General features: G+C 39.6%; 1 protein-coding gene across 3 annotated transcripts in view; it reads left to right on the top strand.

The window, feature by feature from the left end:
* The window catches only part of LOC149846958 (protein CELLULOSE SYNTHASE INTERACTIVE 1-like), a 43374-nt gene extending 31687 nt beyond the window's left edge, over positions 1-11687 (top strand). For all 3 annotated transcript variants that reach the window (XM_089996696.1, XM_089996695.1, XM_089996697.1), the window contains 3 exons: positions 8660-9114; positions 10959-11075; positions 11155-11687. In XM_089996696.1, the coding sequence (XP_089852822.1) occupies positions 8660-9114; positions 10959-11075; positions 11155-11295 (713 nt within the window). In that variant the 3' untranslated portion in view covers positions 11296-11687. The remainder of the gene's footprint in view (positions 1-8659; positions 9115-10958; positions 11076-11154) is intronic.
* Positions 11688-27763: the final 16076 nt, after the last annotated feature.

The raw sequence follows: 27763 nt of genomic DNA on the forward strand, positions 1-27763 counted from the left end.
TTTCCCTTCTTGCTGCAGTTTGCCTATTTGGTTCTCTATTTATCTGCAGTACACTTGATAGGGTGATGGTTGACTTGTAGTTCTCTCTTCAAATAGATTTCACAACCATCTAATCATATTTCTGATTTCATGCTACCCTCAAATCTTGTTAACTATGCGATCTTGGTCTTGATATTTATGTTCTTATATATTCTGCCACTACTAGTGTCTATGGTTTTTTATTATTTTAATTAATCTTGAATCCCTGATTGTTTATTTTTAACTGTGACGTGATGGAATGAAAAGTTATCTTATTTATGTGTGTTTTTATGAAGTCTTTAGTTTCAAATAAGAAATATTGCAAAAAGGATTACTACAACTGCCGCTCTGTCATTGTGAACAAACACAGCTGATGATAAAAAAATGAAGTTGCTAATATGCTCTTTCTGCAGAATTAGATGCTATAGTGAGCTAATTCCACCAAGGATGGACCATGGTTGCCAATCGAGGAAGCAAGAGCGGGAAGCGAGGCACTTTCAAAATTTTAGGAAGCGGGAAGCGGAGTGAATCAGGAAGCATCTCGGAAGCAACCTAGGAAGTGAACCGGAAGCGACCTAGGAAGCGAGGGGGAAGCGAAAAAGAGAGAAAACAAAAAACAAACAAAAAAATAAAAATACAAAAAAATGAAAAAAATGGGGGAAGCGCGCTTCTCAGCGTGACATTTCGTGCTTCCGAAAGGCGCTTTGGGGAAGTGTGCTTCCCCACCTACCTAGGCGTTTCTGGTAACTCTGGGATGGACAGTGCTCCCGGATATGAATGGTGCTCAAGCCAGACCTGCCATGATGCAAGTTTTTGTTAAAATACTGTGTATATATTCATACTTGATTGATATATGTATATTTATACAATATACGTATATCAAGGGTATTTTGGTCATTTCATAATATATATTCTAGTACAGTCCATTAGGGACTGAAAAGTCTGTTTGTTTTTATTTCTTTTTTGTTTATTGAAAATGTGATGTCATATGACTGTAGAAGGATAGATGAGATGCACCGAACCCTAGAGAGAGAGAGAGAGAGAGAGAGAGAGAGAGAGAGAGACGGCTGCACAAGAAGCAAACTCGTTAATTGATATTAGGGTGGCTCTCTATGTTAAATAGAGAGAGGCCAAAATAATAAATTACATCTAAGTCCATTATTAAATAAAAATATCAAATAACCTCCAATCTAAGAAGATTTAAACTTAAACCACCTATTCTCAACACTCCCCCTCAAGTTGGAGCATAGATATCAATCATGCTCAGCTTGTCACAACATTTTGAGAAATTTGGTCTAGCAAGGGGTTTTGTAAACATATCTGCAACTTGATTTTCCGACTTTAGATATTTGGTAGTGATATGGCCAGCTTGAATCATATCTCTTACATAGTGGCAATCAACTTCAATGTGCTTTGTTCTCTCATGAAAGACAGGATTGTTCGCTATATATATTGCAGCCTTGTTATCGCACATCATGGTCATAGGAGAGAAAACCTTCACCTGAAGATCATGAAGAATAGTACGAACCCACATCAATTCAGCAGTTGTTTGGGCCATAGCCCGATATTCTAATTCTACACTCGACCTAGAAACCACATTTTGTTTCTTCTCCAAGAAATCAAATTGTCTCCCAAAAACACACAGAATCCTGTGGTAGATTTTCTATCTACTACAGATCCTGCATAGTCAGCATCAGAATAGGCCACTATCTCCAGAGTTCCACCTTTCCTGAACAATAACCCCTTTCCTGAGAATCATTATGGCTGCATTCCAGTGTACCTCAGTTGGTTTGTCCATAAACTAGCTAACTTTGCTTAATGCTAAAGCAATATCCGGCCTGGTCACAGTTACATATAATAGCTTCCCTACTAGGGAGCGGTAGCTTTTGCTATCAACTGGTTTTGACCCTTCTTCAAACAACTGAACTTTATGGTCCATGGGAATATTTGTTGGTTTAGCTCCCAACATTCTCGTTTCCTTTAATAAGTCAAGAACATACTTCCGTTGAGAGAAAACCATCCCTTCACGGCTCCTAGCAACTTCTATACCCAGAAAATATCTAAGTGAACTAAGGTCTTTTGTAACAAAGTGCTTTTGAAGATGAGCCTTTGTGTTTTCAATATCTTTCACATTGTCTCCTGTAAGAATGATGTCATCCACATATACCACCATAACAACTATGCTTGAGTTAGTTTTCTTGATAAATAGTATATGATCTGTCACTGACCTATTAAAGCCAAAGCATGACATCACTTCAAACAACTTTTGAAACCATGCGCAAGGACTTTGTTTCAAGCCATAAATCGCCTTTCTCAATCTACACACCTTCTGACACTCCCCCTCAACCTCGAAACCTGAAGGTTGTTGCATGTAAATGGTGTCAGATAGATCCCCATATAGAAATGCATTTTTCACATCTAATTGGCACAAGCTCCAACCATGCTGAACAAGACGAATGGTACCCATCCGTGCAACAAGAGAAAAAGTTTCAAAGAAATCAATACCATATGTCTTAGTATACCCTTTCGCTACTAATCTGGCCTTGTACCTTTCAATAGAACCATCAAATTTGTACTTTATTGTATATACCCATTTATATCCAACAATGTTAAAAGCATCTGCTGGGGAATCAACTAGATCCCATGTATGCTGAGATACTAAAGCATTAATTTCTTCTTGCATAGCCAGCTTCCAGTGGTTATCAAGCTCTGCATGTTGATAGTTCAGAGGAATAGTTTCAGCAGATAAGACTGAAATAAAAGACTTCATCTGATTTCCAATTCTGGCATCGGAGACAAAAATGAGATATGGGATATAAGGTACATTTTCGTGTCCCCTTTCGTAGAGCAATAGGCATGTTATCATCATCATGAAGATCACTATTGTCAGTAGAACTTACCTCAGGGGAAGAAGAAGATGAAGGCACTTGCGGAGGTGGAGCTCTACGCACATATACCAATGGAGGATTATGAAATCTGGAAGAGGATGAAGTTTGGTTCGGTAATAAGGGCATGGATTCCAAAGGAAAAGGAGGTATAGGTAATGAAAAAGACTCAGCTAGATCAACCTGCAGCGGGGAACCGGTACTAGAGTAATATGGAGTGGATTCCAAGAAAGATACATCCGCACTGACATACTCTCGGCGAGAAATAGGATCATAACATCGATATCCCTTTTGATTTTTGGGATAACCTATAAATATGCATTTTGTAGCTTGAGCGACTAATTTATCACGGTCAGGGCCAAGTTTGAGTACAAAACAAACACATCCAAATATTTTGGGCGAGAAAGAGAAGAGTGGGGCATTAGGTTTTAGGATATGTAATGGAATTTGATCACCCACAGAAGATGAAGGCATGCGGTTGATCAGATAACAAGTAGTGGTAATCGCATCACCCCAGTATAACGCAGGAACATTAGATTGAATCATAATGGTTCGGGCAACATCAAGCAGGTGCATATGTTTTCGCTTAACCACCCCATTTTGTTGAGATGAATAGGCATAGGAAGTTTGAGGTTGAATGCCATGATCTTGGTAAAATTGTAACAGAACTTTTGATTTAAACTCAAGAGCATTATCAGTGCAAACAATCTTGACAATAGATTCAAACTGAGTTTTTATTTCAAGAATTAAGGATTTGATAATACTTGGAACTTCAGATCGTTCTTTTATTAAAAACACCCATGACAACTTAGAGAAGTCATCAACAATAACAAGATAGTATCGACACTGAGTCCTAGTAGGAATCTTACTAGGACCCCATACATCTGCATGAAGAAGTTCAAAAACATTATTACTAGACTGACTCTGACTCGAAAGGAACGAACTTCGATGATGCTTGCCCAGCTGACATGCTTCACACTGAAATGATGTAGTGCAAGAAATTTGAGAAAAGACCGAACGAAGCTTTGACAATGAAGGATGACCAAGACGACGATGCCACTGAACAGGACTGAATGAGTGTTCCACTGCAGTATGAACATTACCCATTGGATGATGTAGGTAGTAAACTCAATTTTCTTCATAGCCTCCACCAATCTTCTTCCCCGTCAGCAAATCCTGAAAATGACAACTCATCAGATCAAATATTACTCTACAGTTTTGTTCTTTTATAAGGCAACTAACAGAGAGTAAACTTTGAGGAAAGTTTGGAACATGAAGAATATTTTGCAACTGTAATGAGGAGGATATAGAAATATTTCCCTGACCAACAACCGGGGAGGAACTCCCATCGGCTAATGAGACTCCTCGATGAACATTAATATCCTTTAGATCTGAAAAAACAAGTGAATTTCCACACAAATGTCTGGATGCACCAGAGTCAATAATCCACTTACTGTCAGTCGGATGAAGATGATTTCCGGTTGAATAGGCAACACCAGCTACAGGAGGGGTGAAACTCAAAGGACGAAGAGATATCAGCTCATCATATTTAGCACGACTGAGGGTGATACTACTGCCATTTGCAGAGATATTATCTTGTACCTTTGTTGCCTCGAGAGTAGTAACATTTGCTTTAGGAGCATATGACTTTGATGAAGAAGAGGTTGGCCGACCATGCTTATCCCAACAACGATCTTCTAAATGTCCAGATTTTCCACAGAATGTACATTGAAGCTTTTATCTGCCTCCCATACCTCGTCCACGACCTCGTCCTCTAATATTCTGAAGATTTCTACACCCATAACCAGATGAGACAACTAGAGCAGATGACTGAGTCACAGGCTGAGATTGTGGAAGAGAGATCGCAAGTCTACTCAGACGATTGTATGCATCATCAAGAGTAGGTACATCTGAACCAGTCAACATTTGGACTTTTGCAACAGAGAATTCTGAAGATAGACTTGTAAGAAACCGAGCAACCATAGTTTGTTCTTGATGATCCTTTTGTTTCGAACAACAGAGAGGTTTGTGAGCATTAAGTCTTTCAAAGGCAGCTTTGATGGAGGCATAGTACTGGGCCAAGGTCTGATCTCCTTGCTGTAAATTATATATCTCCTGTTCAACTTGCAGGATACGACTCACATTAGTTTCTTGTGAGTACGTATCTCGAAGATTGTCCCACATCTGTTTGGCTGTATTATAGTAAATTAAACCATCTGCAATAGGGGGTTCAACACTATTCACAATCCACGACATAACTATGTCATTATCTTCATCCCAAGTAACATATTTTCCCACTTTTTCAGTGGGTTCGTCTTCCAACAAGATATGTTTTCTACGATGTCCAGATACCGACATCATAAAAGTTCTGGACCACCTGGCATAGTTAGTTTCATTCAACCTTACAGAAGAGCAGTACGAAAAGGGATTGGCAAATGCCTTATACTCCCCAATATGTTTCATTTTGGAATCACATTTTGAAGTTTCAGCCATACTGAAGATATACTTCTATTTCAGTAGAGATAAAATCTGGACAGGCTTCAATCAACACAGGGAATAGCGTGTGTTACACTCACACATCAACCGATACGACAACCAATAGTTGTTCACACAAAAAAAACCACGACAGTAAGGAACAACAACCCACAATAAGAATATTTTCCCAGCACAGCAGGGAATCAAGCCTTCAGTTTCCACGACAGTAATGAACAGCAGCCCACAAACATGAATAATAATTTTAGTTTTTTTTTCAGCACAGCAGGGAATCACGCTTGCTATTTCCATATTCTGAATTAAACTACCAACTAAAATCCAGGGAATCACGACCAACGACAATATGCATACGCAAAAAATGAATCAGGACAGTTGCTGCTCCCAGACATATATAGCTCAACAGTCATATCTCAATCACGAGCAACAGCACAACAAGTGTGATTGTTGTTTCTCCCAAACAGCAGGACATCACGACAGGAAATAAAAAAAAAACTACGACAAAGGAGATTGCTGTTGTGCCTAAACAGCAGGATATCACGACAGGAAAACTTAGCAACAGAAAATCACGGCAAGAAATCCAAGAAATCACGGCAGGAACAAAACTCGGCAACAGAAAATCACGGCAGGAAATCCAGGAAATCACGACAGAAAAACTCGGCAACAGAGAATCACGGCAGGAACAAAAATCCAAAAACGCTGAGCTACCATACCAACAACACGCATCCACATCTGCTCCCTTGGATCTAATGACAGATCCGGGTCATGACCTTGGTCAAATCCCAGATCTGTTATCAGATCTTACACAGAAAACGAAACAGCTGACCTGATTTGAATATAAATTTTTTTTGTTGGTGTAGATCAATCGTAGTTTGATCACGATCGATCACGCTCCCACGATCGATTTCTCTGATACCATGTAGAAGGATAGATGAGATGCACCGAACCCTAGGTATATATATATATATATATATATATATATATATATAGAGAGAGAGAGAGAGAGAGACGGTTGCACAAGAAGCAAACTCGTTAATTGATATTAGGGCCTCTCTCTATGTTAAATAGAGAGAGGCCAAAAGAATAAATTACATCTAAGTCCATTATTAAATAAAAATATCAAATAACCTCCAATCTAAGAAGATTTAAACTTAAACCACCTATTCTCAACAATGACTATTGGGAGGAGAGTCCAACTAGTCGTTGGACTGCCCCCAACGGTCATGGAGGCAGTCCATCAACTGTTGGACTGCCTCCCTTAAAGCAATGATAGAGCCTCACCTCTCCATGTATCTTTATGCTTTTCTAAAGCATTTGATGTGTGATTAATACAATACTTTTTTATTATGCTCTTGTGAGCTTTGTGATCTTGTGGATTTTATATTTTTGTGTATCTCTTTTATGAGATTGTTATCGGTCCATTAGAGACCATATTATATTTGTGCACTTGTGTAGCCCTTTGTTGGCATTGTAATTGTGCACTCTTGTTTCATTACAGTTTTACCCATCAGAGGCAAATAATATTTCATTTTTACTTGGAAGTGTTCTATGTAGCTAAGTCTTTTCCCATGGTCCCATGTGAAAAGCATCACTCTGCCTGGTCAAGCTAGCTTAAATAAGCTGCTAATTGATTACTGAATACTCACAGAAAGTTGTCTAGACATTCCCTTTGTGCTCTGACATAGGATACACCTGCTATCTAACAGTAGGCCCTTAGTTTGCAGGTTTTCCTATAAATCTCAGGAACACACACACACACACACACACACACACACACACACACACACACATATATATATATATATAGAGAGAGAGAGAGAGATTGGTAGCTGCACAGCCCTTAGGTGCACAGCTACCAATGGAATGATCATGGCCATCCATCAGGGGCTAAAACGCGCTGTATGTGCATTTTAGCGCCTTTAGCGATGCTTTAAAGCGCCGCTAAAGGTCCCAGTTTCACCGGGGCCTTGAGCAGCGCTTTAAAGCGTTGCTAAATATCTTTTTACAAAAGACGTGCACATCCCCTGGGCCTGAACAGCGACACTCTAAAGCGTCACTAAAGCTTAAAACTCGCAAAACAGTGTTTTTGCAAGTTTTTTTGGGCGCTGGCCCCGTGATGGATGGCCAGGCTCGTTCCACTGTAGCTGCACACCTAAGGGTTGTGCAACTATATATATATATATATATATATATATATATATATATATATATATATATATATATCCCAACCATCAATCATCCCCTAGATGGGCTCTTGGCTCAAAGACATCACAAAAATTCCGAAACAGTCTATTGGCAGGAAATAGTTTGAGAAATTCATAACTCAGCAATTGGGTACCAAAAAAAGATGCAAAATTGCTTAAAAATCTTCCAAAATCAAACCTGCAACTTCAGGCCAGGTATGTGCTGATGTCAGCTGGCTGGTGATTTTCAACTCCTACAGTCCCAGAGCAAAAATATGATCTGGTAGCCACCTTAAATACATCTGAAACTACTTTTTTAACCTTTTCCTTTTTATTTCTGCAACAGATCATATGAAATGGAAGATATGCAAGGAGAGAGAGAGAGAGAGGTTCAGTGCTTTCTCATTAGTTCCTTGTCAAACGTGTATTGCATATTAAAGGTTATAGTAATGTTCTTTCTGAAACATATACTACATATTAGAGGTTCAGGTAATGTTCTATGGAGATAATTAACGTTGTAAAAATAAGAAATGACAAAAACATACGTACATGTGCAAAAAGACAAAGATGCCCTTATACAAACAAATCATGACATATTTACCCTTCAGAAGTATGCTCGTATGTAATTGTGGAGAAAGCAAAACCATGTTAAGCTGCAAATATTATTGAATCATGTATAACAATGACAATGCGAAACTTAAAATTGGGAAGCTGCTCTTTGGCACATTACCATAGCGGTAGTGAGATAGTGATTTACCTGCTATTTGTTCATACAAGAAATTTGCCTTTATAACTTTGAGCTATTTGCACAACATTTATAATCTAATATTCATCAATCAGTCATCATTTGTTCATTAGTTCTTTTTATATGGAAATCAAATGCGTTTTGCAAAATAAGTAGTCACTCCTCTAGTCAATTCTAATGACACATGCATCTAGTTTGGTGTTTCAGGCACTGAAAAACACTTTCATATGTGTGGTTTAGCTCTCCAAATACAAATTCTTGTATTTCATTATTTTGGGTTTTATATCTAGTGTTTGTGCTCTGAAATTTCTTTTGCCTTTTGTTTTTCTCATTTGTAGTTGCTATAGAAAAGGATTTATGGGCATCTGGAAGTGTAAGTGAGGAATACTTGAAAGCTCTTAATGCACTATTTGGCAACTTTCCACGTCTGAGAGCCACAGAGCCTGCTACTCTAAGTATCCCTCATCTGGTGACAGCCCTCAAAACAGGCACAGAAGCAACACAAGAAGCAGCATTGGATTCACTTTTCCTTCTTAGACAAGCCTGGTCTGCCTGCCCTGCAGAAGTCTCTAAAGCTCAATCTGTTGCTGCAGCAGAAGCCATCCCTTTGCTTCAATATCTCATTCAGTCTGGGCCCCCTCGTTTTCAAGAGAAAGCTGAGCTTCTCTTGCAGTGTTTGCCTGGCACACTTATGGTAATAATTAAGCGTGGAAACAACTTGAGGCAGTCAGTTGGGAACCCAAGTGTGTACTGTAAGCTGACACTTGGAAATACTCCTCCTAGGCAAACAAAGGTGAGAAAATGACATAATCAAGCCTTAATTAGGAACACACATACTTGCTTAATGAATGACTTTCTTTTAATCAACATAATTTTCACCCTATAAATTATGGGAGAAATAAACTAAATAGCCTACCTACAATGACATGTCTGTTGAGTATAGCATAGTTTTCGTACTTTAGGAAATGAGAAGAATAGGCATAAATAATGTTTTTCTCATATGATGTGAACATGCTTTGTCATATCCACTCCATTAACACACCTTCATGGAAAAGGTCTATATAACATAATCTGAAAGCAGCTGAGTCATTTGAGCTACCCAAGCTCTGCAGTGATTACATACATTCTTTGCTGGTGGTAGGCTTTGCCAAGCTCTATTGGTCTTTGCTCCTTAAAGAGAGCAATTTAACTCCAAGGTAAATAGCAAAGCCAGATGTGATTGCCCATCAGTAGTAGATCTAAATTTCAAGACCCTAGAGGTTGTAGTCTCCTGCAAAGGAGAAGATAGGAACTTAGGAAGAACAGGCATAATCCATTGGTCTTGCTGTATCATGTGATAAAGGCAATCCTATCCACCCAATGTAGGAGCGCTCAAAATAAATAATGACTTGAACCATATCTAATACATCAATTCAACATTATGAAAAAATAAACAAGGCTCCTAGCCTTCTCTCTTTGCACCGTTTGTTGTAGGTAGAGCTCTCCACCAATCTCAGAAGTTCTACATTAACAATACCTGATGTATCAGTTCTCTTATTGTGTTTAAGGAATAATGCACTAGAAACATGGTTTGCTTTCTTTTGCTATGAGAATACGAGCCTACATTTTTCTTAAGGTCAGTTACCTGGTATTCCTAAAATTTTTACCTCAAATGTTGTAAGTTGACGTCTAGTCATGGTTTAGTATTGAGCTCCTCAACTCTGATAACCATATTATCTAACGAAAGCAACAAAATAATGTGAACTAAATAATAGACAAACCCAGTTGCCTGACGTTGAATCTGTTAATTCAGTACAGTTTGTCATGAAATTTTGTTTTCTTGAAAAAAGATACTAGTCTTTAAATCATTTGATCTAAAGTATGGATGCAATATGAACCGTGAAATCGGTGTGCCATCCATACATTAGCGGCAAGGTGGAAGATACTTATTGGCATCTACAAAGTATGTCGTTGACTCGAGACTAATATACGTACATACACACACACACTTGTGTGTGTGTGTGTGTGTGTGTGTGTGTGTATATATATATATAGCTGTGTCCCCGTGTGCACATTTTTTGGAATTGCCGTGTTGTACCTGCACCTGCACCCGTACCCAGGTGACATAGATTCTGGCCATGGATCCACTGCCCTGAATGTAAAGAACTGGACTTTATGACCATATGATTCCCTATATATTAACCTGGATTTTCAATTTGACCTCCAGATGATAAAAACAGACAAACGATAATGTACTTTCAGGTATTTAAGTTTCTTGTTGCATGGAAGATCATGGAACGTGCAGGGATATCTCCTATTATATAGTTAAGTTGTGTCTTTACAATGACCAATTACCTTAAAATATATCACATAAATTCTTTGTGTGTAAATTTCTCAGTATTTCATGTACCCAAACCATCAAAGTTACTCATGGTCTTGTCAAGCACACCATTTCACTATGAACCAGGGCATGCTTATTAAATACACTTATCACCTTGTAAATTGAGCTTACTATTCACAACCTGTAGGCAACTTCTTTTATTCTGAAAAACTTTCTCATTTTCTAATGCTACCTGAAGGACCAATTTTTGAGGCAACTAGTTTTTTTTTTTTGCCTTCTTTATCATGCTTATTCTTTGGATGTTTCAATCTGTGCAGATTGTATCCACTGGTCCCACTCCTGAGTGGGATGAAGGCTTTGCTTGGGCATTTGACAGCCCTCCAAAGGGACAGAAACTCCACATCTCATGCAAGAATAAGAGTAAATTTGGAAAGGTAATCTTTTTATTACAAGCCCTAGGAAATTTGACAAGGGAATATGGCATATGTTGACATTTTGTTATCTTGTTAACAGAGCTCGTTTGGAAAGGTCACCATTCAGATTGATCGGGTCGTTATGCTGGGAGCAGTTGCGGGAGAGTATACTCTACTACCTGAAAGCAAGAGTGGACCGAACCGGAACCTGGAGATTGAGTTCCAGTGGTCTAACAAATAACAAATTGCCAGGTTGTGTGATCATGTTATATAGTGTATCTTACAAGAAAGAATATGAGAAAGGCAGCAAGGGAGAAGAGGAGGAAGAAGATAAAGAAGATGGCGGTTTTGCACGTTTGATATTTCTACAGAGGAGTATCTGTGTTGTTTTTGCCCACCACCATTGTAAAAACATGATTTGTTACATGACACAAGTGTGAAGTGTTTACTTGATACAGGCCTTTCCTCCCCTGAGACCTAGAGAGACCTTTCCCATGTCCTCCATTAATTACTATCCGCTTATTCTTTTATTCATTTCTTTGTTCCTGTTTATGCTCTACACCACACGCCTATCTTGGTTCTTTTGTTACTACTATATTAATATATATTTTCTTGTCCGCTTGGTTTATTTCTTTTTTTTTCCTTGTTAAAATGCAGGTGATGCCACTTTAAAGTTTCTATAAAAATTATGTTAAATTTTTAAATAAGCATTGTCATAGACTCAACTGTTTGATAATGGAAGGTTTGGAGTTGGACACCTTTTAGGTGGCTAAAATCTTTGTTTTAAGCTCATATTTCTGGTTTTCTTGCTTCTGAATTTTTCTTTTTTGTGGTTATGGTAATATTATGGAATGTGTGGAGAACTTTTGAGATCATTGATTAAAAATGATATCATGAACTTGAAGAAAAGATCATAGGTGCGCACCTACTATAAAATGTTGCCAAAAACTTGAAAGAAAGTGGAAACTTAAAAGCTGGATAGCCTAGTTTTTTTTTTGCTTCCCCTTAATGGCCATTTAGTAATTGTTACACTTTGTGAATTACTTTGCTTTTCTGTTTTAGATGGATCCAGTTTGAAACAACTAGATGATTTATTTTGTAATCTAAGGACGTGACCTTTGCCACATCTGATAGATCATTAACAGCAGGATCATACGCGTATATCACTTTACTGGTATATTAATGTCTTTCAATCGTACATTTTTGTTTTGAGATAATAGAAATATGAAAAATGATCATAGTATACAAAAAAAATAGTGTTTTAAAAAATGCCCCGCAATTTACCAAATCCGCCGAATGGATTTTACCTCTCACATGAGCCTAAAATAATACACCTATGGAACTCGTCAGCAAAATCCTATCCGAGGTTGCATTTAAAAAAAAAAAGATTATGATTATAGGAACGTTGAATGTCTCTTGGCAAACCAGTGAATCATGCACACACGAAGGGCTATATGAACCCAACCCAATTCAGTCAGTTCTGAAGCACAAGACTTTGCATGGGGTAAGGGTTATTTAAAGTGCCTGTGCACTTAAATTCAGTCAATCATATGTATATCTTATACATGAACATTACTATTGCACTGTTATATTTACTACAGGTACACTAAATGCATATGTGCTAAACAAATGTGTATAATATATACTATGTCTATGCATATAATGCTCAAGTAATATGTAAAAGCATGATACAACAACAACAACTACGCCTTCATCCCAAAACAATTGCGGTCGGCGATATGAACCAACAAAGAAAATCATTCTGGGTCTTCCACATGAATCCTTCTCCTCCAATCATTTCTATCCAATGTCATGTCCTCGGTGAGGTTCAAAGCCTTCATATCCTTTCCTATCATCTCCATCCAAGTCTTCCTGGGCCTACCCCAACCTCTTTTAACTAATATATTTTCTCATTTCTCCATCCTTCTAACTGGAGCATCATTAGGCCTTCGCCGAATATGTCCAAACCACCGTAAACGATTCTCTCTCATCTTATTTTCAATGGGTGCAACACCTACCTTTTTACGTATCTTCTCATTCTAAATCTTATCTTTTATTGTATTTCCATACATCCTGTAACACCCCAAAATCGTGGACTTGAAACCTTTTATGAAAAATGTTGAAAGCTTTGAAATCAATCATTTATCAGAGTTTAAAACAGAAGTTCAGCGGAAGATCAGGTTCAAAACAGCAAGTCCCTAGACCTTGGGCGCATTACAACACAAAAGCAGACTACCCCCTTACAAACCGATTTCAGTTCAAATATATATTTTATTGAAATGAAATGAAGAACCAAGTTTTAGTAATACAGTTTTAGAAATGCAAAGTTATAATCAAAAGAGATGTTTTCAAAGAAACCTTATACCACATCTATCAAAAGAGTCCCCATGAGCGCAACGTCAGGAAAGGGCATTGCGTTGAATGCATCGCGTCATCGTGCCATCGCAAGCTGTCTCAACCTGTTCACCACCTGCCCATGAAAATGGGTCAGTCTCACAACAGACTAGTAGGGGTGCAAAGGACAAGAAGGAACAAAGGTTGCAATAAGCAAGATAAACGTTAACTCAAGTAGGAACAAGCAAGACTAACAGATCTAACCAAATGTGTTGTAGAGTAAGCAAGGCTCTAGTAAGGCAAACATCTACGTACAAGAGCAATAAGGATTATAGTGCTAAACAAGCAACTATAGCAATCTCATAGATATAATAGGTGAAGAGTAACTAACTCTATCCACCAGTCAAGCAAAGCAATTGCATAAGACAGGTATTCATGACAACACTCATAATACAAGTATCATTGGATGGATCAGGCCATCGGCAAGTAGCTACATTAATCGTAAGGCACAAGCTATTGCATCACAAGCAATTCATAAGCTACATATGATAAGCAATCATACGGTAGCAACTATATTACAAAGGTAATAACTAGTATAACGCTACTAGTATAAGGAATTGACTAGTATGAGAAGCTAGTCATTCCTTAGCAGAACTGCGCAAGCAGTTTAACCAACTAGAGTAACGCCTCGACAGGCGTACATAGCTCAACGAGTAGCGTACCTAACTACCGAGCTAACAAGTAAGCAAGCAATGCACGTCACAACATGCGTATCTCATGATCATGTGTATGAGTTATATCTTGTCTCATTACTGAGCAGGCCGTTGTGGGTACGCACAAGGCAAAACGTAGAAACAGTCGAGATCGATTCGGGGGTCCATTATGCTATGTATCTTATTATACCCTGAATGACTGACTGAGTCCGCTTCCTAAGGGGACGGTCTGTGACCAAGATAGTAAATCCCCAAAGGCAAACAAAGGCCCAATGGATGTGCATCCGAACTTCTGCAGAAGTGGCCTAAAGGATTTTCCCTAACCTCCGATGACTGGGGAAGGTCGGATCTTTGCCCGAGATTGCCATTAATGATTGTCCATCGGAGTTTTGTACCATCCATCCTCTCTCTTGATGAACCGTCTCGAATGAGCACGACGAAGGGTTTCTTAACCGTCGTCCCATTCTACATGCTCTGGTCTTTCAACCCAATCGAGCATCTTGCCTGTGAAGGCGCATGATTATTATTTAGGTGAGTTATACGCGCCATTGCGCGTTCGAGGCAAGCACACAATTCTCATCCTACTCACCGCAGTACGCATCGTACCTATTCAAATGTACAATCATGAAGAAAAGGGGTCAATCCATAGTGAGGGCAGAAACATCACTCTTGTGATCTCAAACACATGCCCTTGCATGTTCGAGGCAGACATAGACCTCTCATCCTACTCATCATAGTACGCAACGTACTTGTTCAAAAGTACAACCACGATGAAAAGGGCCAATCCATAGTGAGGGTAGAAACATCACTCTTGTGATCTCAAACACATGCCATTGCATGTTCGAGGCAGACATAGACCTCTCATCCTACTCATAGTAGTACGCAACGTACATGTTCAAAAGTACAACCACGATGAGAGGGGTACGGATCTCTCGCAGGAAATTCCAATGCTTCTACTTTATAGAAGCCTACAGTGAACTCATTCCAGTTCCAACTGATCGTGCTCGGGTCCTTTAGACAATCGCGAGCAATCTGCCTATTAGGCGAAATCAACATAACAGGATTAGCTTAATGTGTCAATACACGTTTAGAGGTTACTATAAACCTCTCATCCTGCTCTCGTAGTCCAAACATATCGTACGTGACTAAGGGTACAACTACAAGAGAAGGAACATGGACCCTTTGTAAGAGATCCAACAATACCTTCACGAAGGAGGGAAGGCGCTACAATCTTGGTTGAACCAGAAAGCCTAGAAACTAGGTCTCGCATCAAAGGTGAGGTAACGTCGATCTAGTGATGGTGCAAGTACCTCGCTAGGATCCCCGCCCTATTCGTGCACAGGATCCTAAACAAGGTTATCTAAGTCGTATCGAATAGGCAAACTAAGGTTGTACACATCTATCTTAAATACATCGATTTGGGAGGTTCGACCGCTACCTCTGCTTTACAAGCTATACATCTTGAAAATAGGTTTGCACCTAAGACGATGTCTTTGGAGAACCGAAGTGCATAAGTGTGTGTCGTGGCTTCTAAGACAAGCGAAACGATATACACTATACATTCGAAGCTGCACTCAAGGAGTGCAAGCTGACAAGAGGCAAACTCATGCACATACTAATATAAAGGCAAAACGAGGGGCAAGACTCGTTGGGCGGAGCTGCACCGCGAGGGTAGAACGCTAGGGCTACTCACGAGGTATGAGATCATACCTCGATCATCGTAACGCACAAGCAGGCAACTACGTAAGCAACTCGTGAGGTAGGACATCCTATACTGACTACGCAAGTGTAAATGATGACTCACGAGGCATGGGGTTGCACCTCGATAGATCGATAAGTGTAAGCAAGGCCATGGCGCATAAAGCGCGGGGCAACAAGTAAATGCAGGAAATAAAGTGCAAGAACGTAAAGGAGGACCAGGATCACATCCTGGAGAACAAGGCAGACATAAGCAAGTAAACGCCAGGGCGCAAAGCGCGGGGCAGCAGGAAAGTAAAGTGCGAGAAAGTAAAGAAGACAAGGATCGCGACACCGCGTCCTTGAGTTAAAAGACATGGAATGTAAAGACAGAAATGGAAAGCCTAGGCACATATAGCGCGGTGGCGACAGAAAAGGAAAGTGCAAGAAAGTAAAGAGGACAAGGATCGTGAAACCGCGTCCTTGATGGTAAAGACATATGTATATATATTATACGTATACATATATCGTCCTCTTTTAGTTATCTTTCTTATTTTAGCATTTATCAGTTCATTGTCCTTTCACGCAAGAATCCCCTACCTTAAGGGGTTGCGGGTCCTCGTACGCATGCAGCGTAGGCAAGCAAGAGCTCGAGCCACAGAGGGTGAACCGGATCCACTCTTCAACCTGGAGAGCTTAGAACGTTAGTATATGCCGAATATAAACAAGTAACAAGGCAGCAAGGTCTCTTGCCTGCAGGAGGCAGAGGCAGGAGCTTCTGCATCCTGCAGACAAGGGTGCCAGAGGCAGGGGCCTCAGCCCTGCTTGGAAACATCAGCAGAGGCAGGGAGCAGAAGCTCCCTGTCTGCCAGCACAAAGAAAGGCAGGGGAGGGAGCAGAAGCTCCCTGCCACGTCTGCCGCAACAAGGCAGGGGGGAACACCCCCTGTCAAAGCACGAGGCAGGGGCGCAGCCCCCTGCCGACAGCAAGAACAAGGCAAGGGGGCAAAGCCCCTTGCCGGAGAACAAACACAGAGATGCAAGGGGCAAGCCCCTGCTCGAAAACAGGAAAGCAGGGGGGCTTCGCCCCCTGCTGGCACAACGCAGGAGGCAGGGGGACAGAACCCCCTGCCGAGGAGCAACAGGAGAGCAGGGGGGGCTCCGCCCCCTGCCAGGAACAACAGAGGGTGCAGGGGGGCTCCACCCCCTGCAGGGGAAACAACAGAAGGCGGGGGGGCCCTCGCCCTCTGCCGGCAAACAAAAGAAGACAGGGGGGCAAAGCCCCCTGTCGAGAGGCAACACCAAGGCAGGGGGACCCCTCCCCCTACCGAGAACCAACAAAAGAGCAGGGGGGCTCAGTCCTCCTACTGACCCACTGCAAAAAGGCAGGGGGGGTAACCCCCTGCCGACAAGAGGCGACAGGGGGCTCAGCCCCCCTGTCGACCAACAGCAAAAAGGCAGGGGGGTAACCCCCTGCCAATACAAGAGGCGATAGGGGTTCAGCCCCCCTGTTGACCAACCACAAAAAGGCAGGGGGGTAACCCCCTGCCAAGCAAGAGGCGACAGGGAGCTTAGCCCCCCTGTCGATCAACAGCAAAAAGGGAAAAAGTGACAAGGGGCGGAACCCCCTGCCAAGAAGAGCCAACAACAGGGGGCTCAGCCCCCCGTCGACCAAAAACAAAGAGAGGCAGGGGGTGTTTAGCCCTCTGCCAACAAGCGGTGATGACAGGGGTCTCAGCCTCCCTGTCGATCCACCCTGCACACAGAAGAAAAGATGCAACGAAGAGGGGAGGGTTCACCTCCGAAGACGGCAACAACAGGGGAGTCTGCAGGCTGGAGGGTCGAGGGCCACCGTCGGCTGAGGCCACCCGAACGGAGGGTGGTGGCGCTGCCGAAGCTGGAAGGCTGTCGCCGGCTGCAACAACCGGCGACGAGGAGGCAGAGAGGAAGAAAGGGTGGCTGACCAGGCTCAAAGGTTGCCGGCACACAGGGTCCCTGGCACAGCCGATAGCCAAGCAGGGAGGTCGGCGGCAGAAGGGGGGAGATGCCGACGACAGCGATCACCAACGACGAGAAGGCAACGAGGGATGCTTGCGTTGCCGGGAGACCTGCCGGACTGAGCTGCTCACCAAACGGGGAGGAGGCGACGATCGCCGACGGCTGCAGCACCTATGATAGAGGCCGTGGCTGACGGCGAGTCGTCGGTGCTCGGGGCCGTCGACGAGAGCAGAAAGGGGAAGTCCTGGATCGCCGAAACTCAGAGGGGAGGCGGTCGGACAGAAACGCTCGTCGGCGTCTCCGATCGCCGACGGCTGTGGTGTGAGGAGGGCGGAGCAGATGAGAGAGAAGGGGCGAGGGTTTTTAACCCTCGTCCGAGACGCCTGCGTCTTTTAAAAGACGCAGGTTCTCGAGGATTCGAGAACCCGAGTCCGGGTTGGGCTCGGGTCCGGTACATACCCGAATTCGGGACCGACAAAGCTGCCCAGACCCCCGACACGTGTCTGACACGTGCAGGTCACATGTCTGACACGAGTCGGACATGATTTTTTTTCACGGTTGTTACATATCCATCTAAGCATACGAATCTCAGCTACACTCATTTTTTGAATATGATGTCTCTTGGCAGCCCAACATTCCGTACCATATAGTAAAGCGGGCCTAATAGTCGTCTTATAAAACTTTTTCTTCAACCGCAATGGCATTCTACGATCGCACAACACTCCAGTTGCACTTTTCCATTTCATCCACCCAAACTTTATCCTATGATTTACATCTTCATCAATTTCTCCATACTTTTGAATGATAGATCCCAAATATTTGAAACAATCATCCACCAGTATTTCTTGCTCACCAAGCTTCACTACACTCCCATCACTACTTTGTTGCTTAGTAAACTGACATTCCATATATTCTGTCTTACTCTTACTCAACTTAAAATCTCTTGCTTCCAATGTCTGTCTCCATAATTCTAATTTTGCATGAACCCCAGCTCTAGACTCATCAATCAAAACAATATCATTAGCAAACAACATACACCACGACACATTTTCTTGAATTGATCTTGTAAGCTCATCCATCACTATAGCGAATAGGAAAGGGCTTAAAGCAGATCCTTGATGTAACCCAACCGTTATAGGAAAATTGGTTGTCACCCCTCCACAAGTGCGGACATTGGTTACTACTCCTTCATACATATCCTTAATTATACCAATGTACTTGAGAGAAACACCTTTCTTCATCATTGTCCACCAGAAAACGTTCCTAGGTACTCTATCGTATGCCTTCTCCAAATCAATAAAAACATATGCAAATCTTTGTTCCTCTCTCTATTTCTCTCAATAAGTTGTCTAAGAAGATGTATAGCTTACATAGTTGATCTTCCAGGCATAAAACTAAATTGATTCTCCGATATCATGACAACCTTCCTCAACCTAGACTCAATCACCCTCTCCCAAAGTTTTATAGTATGACTCATGAGTTTTATACCATGATAGTTTGTGTAATCTTGTATATCACCCTTATTCTTATATAGAGGCACCAAAGTACTCTTCCTCCACTCATTAGGCATCTTATTTGTCTGTCAAATCTTGTTAAAAAGATTTGTCAACCATTCTAAACTTTTCTCTCTCAAGCATTTTCAAGCCTTGATAGGTATACCATATGGGCCAACTGCCCTTCTTGATTTCATTTTCTTCAAAGCCTCTGCAGTTTCTTTCTTTTGAATCTTGCGCACGAAGTCAAAATTCATCTCATGAAAAGGAATGGACAAGTCTCCAAGATCCTGAGCATGACTTCCATTAAATAGCTTATCAAAATAATCTTTTCATCTCTCCTTAATCTCCTCATATTTGACTAAAATCCTTTGTGTTTCATCTTTGATACATCTAATCATACCCAGATCCCTCGATTTCCTATCTCTCATCTTTGCAAGCCTATAAATATCCTTCTCGCCCTCTTTGGTATCCAACTTGTCATAAACCTCCTTATATACCTTATCCCTCGCGTTTCGAACTACTTTTTTAGCTTCCTTCTTTGCTATCATATACTTCTCCAAATTCTCATTATCACGACTCTTACTTAGATTTCTATAACACTTTCTTTTAACCTTAATAGCTAATTTCACATCCTCGTTCCACCATGATGTATCATTACCTAGCAGTGCATCGCCTTTAGACTCACCCAATACCTCCTTAGTCACCTTTCTCATGCCACCCGCTATCTTATTCCACATTGATTTTGAATCCTCCTCGAGACACCAATCAACTTCCTTAACTACCTGCTCTACAAACATTCTTTGTTTAGCTCCTTTCAGTGCCCACCACTTAATTCTAGGATCTATCCTATGTCTATCCCTTTTGCGGCATTGTTTAATTCTAAGATCTAAAATTAAGACTCTATGTTGTGCAGCTACACTTTCTCCCGGTATAACCTTATAATCGATGCAACAACCCCTATCTCTCTTTCTAAGTAGGAAAAATCTATCTAACTCGTATTAACCTCACTTTTAAATGTTACTAGGTGAGACTCCCTCTTCCTAAACTAAGTGTTTGCTAAGATCATATCATAGGATAAACCAAAATCTAAAATCCTTTCTCCACTTTCATTTCTTTCTCTTATACCATAGCCTCCATGGATACTCTCAAATCCATCCCTACAAATGCCTACATGTCCATTAAGGTCACCGCCGATGAAAAGCTTTTCACCATAAGATATCCCTTGTACTACTCCATCTAAATCTTCCCAAAATTGACACTTAATGGAATCATCTAAACCTACTTGAGGTGCATAAACACTAATAATATTAATAATATCCGTACCTAATACTAATTTAATAAGTAAAATCCTATCACTCTTCCTACGGACCTCAACTACATTATCTATAAACTCACGACTCATAACAATCCCTACTCCATTCCTATTTCTATTTATTCCTGTATACCAAATCTTATATCCCCGAGGTTCTATCACTTTTGCCTTCTCACTTACCCATTTGGTCTCTTGTAGACATAAAATATCAATCTTTCTCCTATACATAACATCTACTAACTCTACCAACTTACCAGTTAAAGACCCTATGTTCCAAGTGGCTAACCTAATTTTATGGTCTTGGACTAACTTTTTTACCCCCACCCGTCCAACAAAGTGAGGGAACCCTTGCCTGTTTGACACCACACCCGGGCACCGGTGTGACGCGTCACTTCCGAGCGACGACCTAGCAACCCTTGCCCATTTATCACTGCCTTCGGACCTATAGAGTACAACACGTCGCTCAGTAGGGAATGCCCCAACGAAATTCTCATATTGGTTCATATTCATAGGGTATGACTAAGTTTTTATGTTGGCTGTCACTGGCCTACCACAACCCTCCTCCTTTATCCGGGCTTGGGATCGGCAGTGTATAACTAAACAGTTATACACTGGCGAAGTTAAACAAAAAATGTATACACGCTCAAATAGATATGAATGCAATTATAGAATAAGCATGGCAGTGTACGGGAAATGTGTATACACATAAATATATGCATTACACATGGCCTATGTGCAAAATAACACATTTGCCTAAATAAATTACAGAAGAAAATTACATAGTATATATATTAGATAAGCAGGGACATAGTCGCAAGGACACACAAGTTGACATCGATGCAAGAGCACACAATGGCCTAGATGGCATGAACCAAGGATAAAGACCCGATTTCTGTGTACGATGTCGAGCATAGAAACACGCAGGTTGACGCAGGTGGTATTAACACTCTGCCATCTAAGAGCATGTTCACTTTGAACAAGGGGGCTAGACAAGGGTACAAGTGAGCGTACGTGTGCACGCGTGAAGTTAGAAACACGTACAGGGGGTAGCCACACCATACACAAAGCATCAATTTTAACATATTAATATTGATGCCTTCAACATATGATCCTACCTTGTTATTCGTAGACGAGACTAAGTTTGCACGTAAGGCTGCTCGTGGCCGGCACATACTCTTGTTAGGTACATCACAATAAGGTCAGTTTACGTAAAAGCATGAAAGAGAAGGAAAGAGAGTGGTAGAGATAGTGTTGACTCGCAACGTGCTCCTTTACGCACTTGGCTTATAAAAAGAGCGAGAAAAAAGAGAGATATAGGCAAAGAATAGGTCAAACCTAGCTTAGGTCAAGGTAGGTTTGACCCACTAGGTTTAAGCCTAGTACTGATTAGGAAAGCCCAAACCTAGGTTCGGTCCAGTCCAACTTGGTGAGAGAGAGAGAGAGAACTAACCTGTCGAAGTCAAGGTCAAGTAGATTTGAGCTTACCCAAGTGGGCTCTGTCTGGGTCAAGTGAGATTAACCCAAGCAAGAAACCAAGAAGGAAAGAAGAAGCAAGGAACAGAGAGACAAAGAGTCCACCAAGAAAAAATGTGAATTCCAAAAACGGGGGTGTTCTCTTCTACTTATAAGATTCTTAAGTGAATTTTGGGTCTAGATATGGGTTTGATCCACTTCAGATCCAAACCTATAAAGCATAAAGGTTATGTGACATGAGACTTATCTCAACACAAGACTTAAGAAAAAAGTAATTAAATGACATTTATATCTCTATAAGATATTTTTGTGGGACTTGAAAAATATTTTGTAGAGCCCGCATGGTTTGGGGGCCCAACAATATTTTTTGGAAAAAACTAAAATTGGTCACAAGCTTCATCTCGTCGAGACTAAGCAGTTTGGTTCATACAAAACCTCTCATTTCGCTTAACGAGCTCTGTATGGTCCTCTGAACTTTTCTGGCAAAAATCGTTGAGGAGATACATGTATGTATCTTAAGCACAGTTGGCTTGTAGAATTTTTTTTGTTTCGTGTCCTTAGGTCAAAAGGATAAATATACGTAAAATACCTTAGATATTTAACTCAAAATACTACAAAAAATTTGCAGATCTTATATCCTCCCCCATTAAACGAATTTCATCCTCGAAATTCTATCATATAGTACTACGTGAACAATTCATAATATTTCTCCATTATACTGGATTCGGGCTCCCAAGTGAAATATTTGATTCCATGATGTTGCCATCTCACTTTGACAAGTGGGATGACCTTCGACCTAAGCACATGATCCCTACAATCTATGATTTTGGCGTGTCTTTTCTCCAAAGTCATGTCTTCCCTAATATTGACGTTCTTGTATTAAATGACATAGGAAGGCTTATGGATGTACTTTCTAAGCATTGACACATGAAAAAAAATGTGTATTTGAGCATATTTGGGTAGCAATTCTATATGGTATGTCATCTCTTTGATTTTCCTCAAGATCTTGAAGGGACCAACGAATTTGAGACTTAATTTCTTCTTCTTTCCAAAACAGAAAGAACACTTGGTTGAAGAAACCTTAACGAAAACCTTGTCTCCAATGCCATTTTTCAAACAATCTAAGAAACTCATGATGAGTTTCATGCGATCACCAGCAAAAATAATAAAATTTGCAAAAGTTTGATAATTGCAAAATTGTGGATGAGTATCGCATGAAGTATTGTGAAATTTCTTTTTCTTGCAAAATTTCATACGAGCATAGTATAAAAGCAAAGCTAGGGTTTCACAGAAATTGGGTTTTTTGTGGTCTCCAACCAATAAAAAATTATAACCATTTTTCATGGCTAAGTAACGAGGTAAGAAGATCAGCGACATTTCATTGGTGAAAAATAATTGACAATGAGTTTTTCTAGTAAGGGCATCTTATGGTATGTGTGGGATGACAGTGAGTTTTTCTAGTAAGGGCATCTTATGGTATATGTGGGATAAAAAATTAAATCTGCAACCCATTTTCATTATAGAAAATGATAATGATGATGATGTATCTCCCCATCAACACAGAGTTGACATATCTCACAGTCAATGATCACATGGTATGGGTGGGATATGCAACATTCTTGAGGTTTTTGTTTTAACAAATTGAGTTTTTTCAGCAAGCGCGTCTTATGGTATGAGTGAGACATGAAACCAAAAGTTCTCAAATTATCATATGAAAACCCGTTCTTATCATGAATGATGATGATGTAAAATCGATGGGGGGCTTCGCTCTAATGAACTATGATAGTTGGATAGATGTGTTTTCTCTCCATCAACACAAAGTTAACGTATCTCACATTCAGTGTTCGATCACATGCTATGGGTGGGATAGGAAAATCATGAGAACACCACAGAGTGTAGTGTTTTCTTTCAATCAAAGATGTGATATACAACATTTTTGAGGCTCAAGAGATTGAGGTACCTTTGTACATACTCTGTTTTCTCTCCATCAAAGAAGCAACATTCTTGTAAAAAAATAGAATGAATGTAATGTAAGAGCGACTTCATTTTGTGAAAGAATGAAATAAAAGCAATGTATGAGTGACTTCATTTTGTGAAAAAATAGAATAAATGCAATGTACAAGCGACTTCATTTTGTGAAAGAGTAATGCTTTGTTTCTGATCAACCCCTTTTTTGCATCTGGATGCTCTATTTTTGCAAACCACGAATTTTGGCCCTCCTCCAACCATTTTTCTGGTGAATAGTGGAGGCAAATAAGAAATTTTGCAAGAAAAATGAATTTCACAATACCGGTGTGATGCTAATAAGAAATTTTGCAATATTAAACTTTCACAAATTTCTGCACGTACCTTGCGAAATTATTTTATTATTTAAAAAAAAATAGACTGGAATTCACATGTACCTTGAGAAATTCCTTTCTGATGCAAAAAATCACTAGATGCAAAATTCACATGTACCTTGCGAAACACATGTTCTTTCTCTGTTATATACATATTATACATAATTAATTCTTATAAACAAATCAATCACATATTATATAAACAACACATTAAGCAAAAAACAAGATCAAATAACTTTATTCTCTATTATACACACAATTCATTCTCATAAACAAATCAATCACCTATTGCATACACAACACATAAATAAATCAATCACCTACTATATAAACAATTCGTTCTACTCAAAAAATAAAAATTAAATAGCTTCATTCTTTGTTATATACATAATTCATTTTTTTCAAAAAACAAGAATCAAACAACTTCATTCCCTGTTATATACATGATTCATTCATAAACAAATTTATATACATGATAAGACTCTTTATCAACTTTCATTGCCGCAAGCGCAATGGTCACCTTCATTAGCTTTCATCCACAAACACAAGTGCATCCTTCAGCTTAGACTCTTCATTAGCTTTCATTGCCACAAGCTCATCCCTTATTTTTTGGTTCGCCTAATCCCAAGTATTGCATATACAAAAGGACATATATTCTACAATCATACATATAATGTTAATATATCATATAGACAAACATATATAAAAGTAATTACCAATTTGATTGTTTAGGAATGTCTTGCATAATAGTAGCCAACCATTCTACGTAAATATCATAACCAATCCATACTGAAAAGAAAAAAAAAACCTGCAACACAACATTAAACTGAGTGATCCTCTCATCATTTAACCGTTGGGAACAATGGGATATTCGCCAGAGAAGTGAGCTCAATCACTAGTGGCTGAGATATATGCATATTATCCACAAGATTTTCATTATTTTATTCTTGTATATCACTTTTGACCATGGTTGTATATTATTTTGAACTACCACTTAATGTTTAACTATGCATCCTCCAACTTCTTGTTTAACTTCACAAACATTGGCAATTCGTGTAGCTTTACTAGCAACTATATATATGGTGTTCATAATATAACATTAATTGTACATCATCGTCATCCAAGAAATATATTCATATATCTTTTCTATCTAATTTTAGAGTGTACTTATACCGGAGGACTATTAACTCTTCGATATATCTAATTTTATGAGACATTAATGCTATAAATTTCTTATAGCTGTTGTTTTTAGAGACCATTATAGATCTCTAAAGGGAATGTTCAGTGTTACACTAATTTACAAATACCATTTCAGCAGTCATCATAACTGCCTACACCAACCACACAATGTATCACTCAGTTAACAACTTTGAAAACTAACAGCCCACAATAAACCACAATACCCCTACAACCAACCCATTTTCAATGCTTATGCACAGTCAACCCCAACCACATCTAACTAATTAAATGCTTATGCGCAGTCAACCCTAACCCCAATCAAACAGAGACAAATATTAGACAAAACCACATAATATTATGTAACCATATGCAAAAATCAATAAAGATCGTAAACCCTAAACGGTAAACAAGAAAAAGAAAAATATATCGCAATCTTAATAGCTAACCAGAGAAGTGGAAGAGAAGGATATCATAACCTTACAAGAGGTGGAGCAAAAAACTTTCATAGAAATCGTCAGAAGGGTTGGGGTTCTAAAGGGAGGAGGATTGGGGTTACTGCTCTTTCCATATGCAAACGAGAAAAATAAAAATAAAACCTAAATGTGCATTTATATGGAATGAAATTTCACAAGAAAAATAAATTTTGCAATACAGGTGCGATGCAAATAAATTTTTTGCAATATCGAACTTTCGCAATACTTCATGTAATACTGATCCGCAATTTCGCAATTATTGGACTTTCACAATCTTTTTTGGAATTTTGCAATCTTTTTTGAAAAATCGCAACCTCATATGCAGTTTTGTTAATGAGTTACGTGGGTGTATTGTTTTAGCGTAAGGAGTGCAAAAATAGGAAATTCGCACCTACGAGGGGTAAAAGTGTTAATAAAAAAATTGAGAACATGTAGTGTTGTCTATTTTGCGGATTTGATAAATTGTGGGGCATTTTTGGAAACACGTCATTTTTTCATATAGTAGAATCATTTTTTGATAGAAATATGTTGTGAAAATGATTATTTGACCGGCGTGTCTCACTAAAAATTGGTGTTAACAACTGTATGCACGTGAGTGGATCAGGTCTGCCCCTTGGCATCAACGGCTATGGGCGTATGCTTTGCTTTTAGTTATCCCATATAGATGCTCTAAATGCACGTGGTATTTTTTGCAAATCTGACCCTGTAGATATGTTTGACATGTATGAATGATTTGATAGAAAAAATTGGTTTGTGTTTCTTGGATAAAAAATTTGTGGAAGCTTTGAATATTTACGAAAGTTTCACCCTCAATTTTTAAACCTTATAAAAACTTGTCCACATGTTGAAATAAGACGACCTTTAAAATCAATCATGTGTATGGTCAGATTCGCGACAAAAAAATAAATAAAAAGAAAATCTTCAAACGGCCCATATGGTTGGCAGTGCCTTAGATCGGAGTAGGCAGCTACCCCGATTGATCTTTTTTTTTTTCTTTTGAAAGTGTAAAAAAAAATGCGAAAGTGCCCACTCGATCTTGAATAGCTCTAAAAAGTAACATGGGGCCTATATAAGACAATTAATCCATCCAAGGTGTTTGGATGCCGTTCATCACGTGGATGGATGTCATTCGAGCGACCAGGGTATCCCTGACATGATCTCTCTCCTCTTCTGCCTCGATGTTCTTCCCCATAGAAATCACTTTACTTTCTGTTATTGTAGATGTACCTACTTCTGTCTTTTTTTTTTTTTGAAGATTACCTACTTCTGTCTACAACATGACATGATTGTAGGTTAACTTTTGGCCTGGGTTCCTGCTCTTGTTAAACATATGTACCAGATACCAGCTTTCTATGGAGAAGTAGGAAAGAATATCAAGACTTCATAGGGGATGAAACTGGTGCAGCCTAGTGGAGTAGAGAACATCTAGCACTGATTTGCAGATTACCATAATTAAGTTGCACGCCCTTTTCCTGTTTCAGCAAATCCAACTCAAACACAAGGCTCTTGTGACGGAGCTGTTGGAATCTATGGCGATATAGAAATAAACTGTTCAGATCTGGAGCAAGATTTTCAGTTTAGCCTTTTTAAAAATTGATGGATTAGACGAGATTTCATCCATAATTATCTTTATCATTTGAGATTAGTTTTCATATAAGTTGTAGATAAAGTTCATTGATAATGTTAAATCTGTATAAATGTAATTTGAGGGATTGA

Source organism: Nuphar pumila, chromosome 2 (assembly GCF_984573655.1).
Source record: "Nuphar pumila chromosome 2, dmNupPumi1.hap1.1, whole genome shotgun sequence".
NCBI classification, from domain to species: Eukaryota; Viridiplantae; Streptophyta; class Magnoliopsida; order Nymphaeales; family Nymphaeaceae; genus Nuphar; species Nuphar pumila.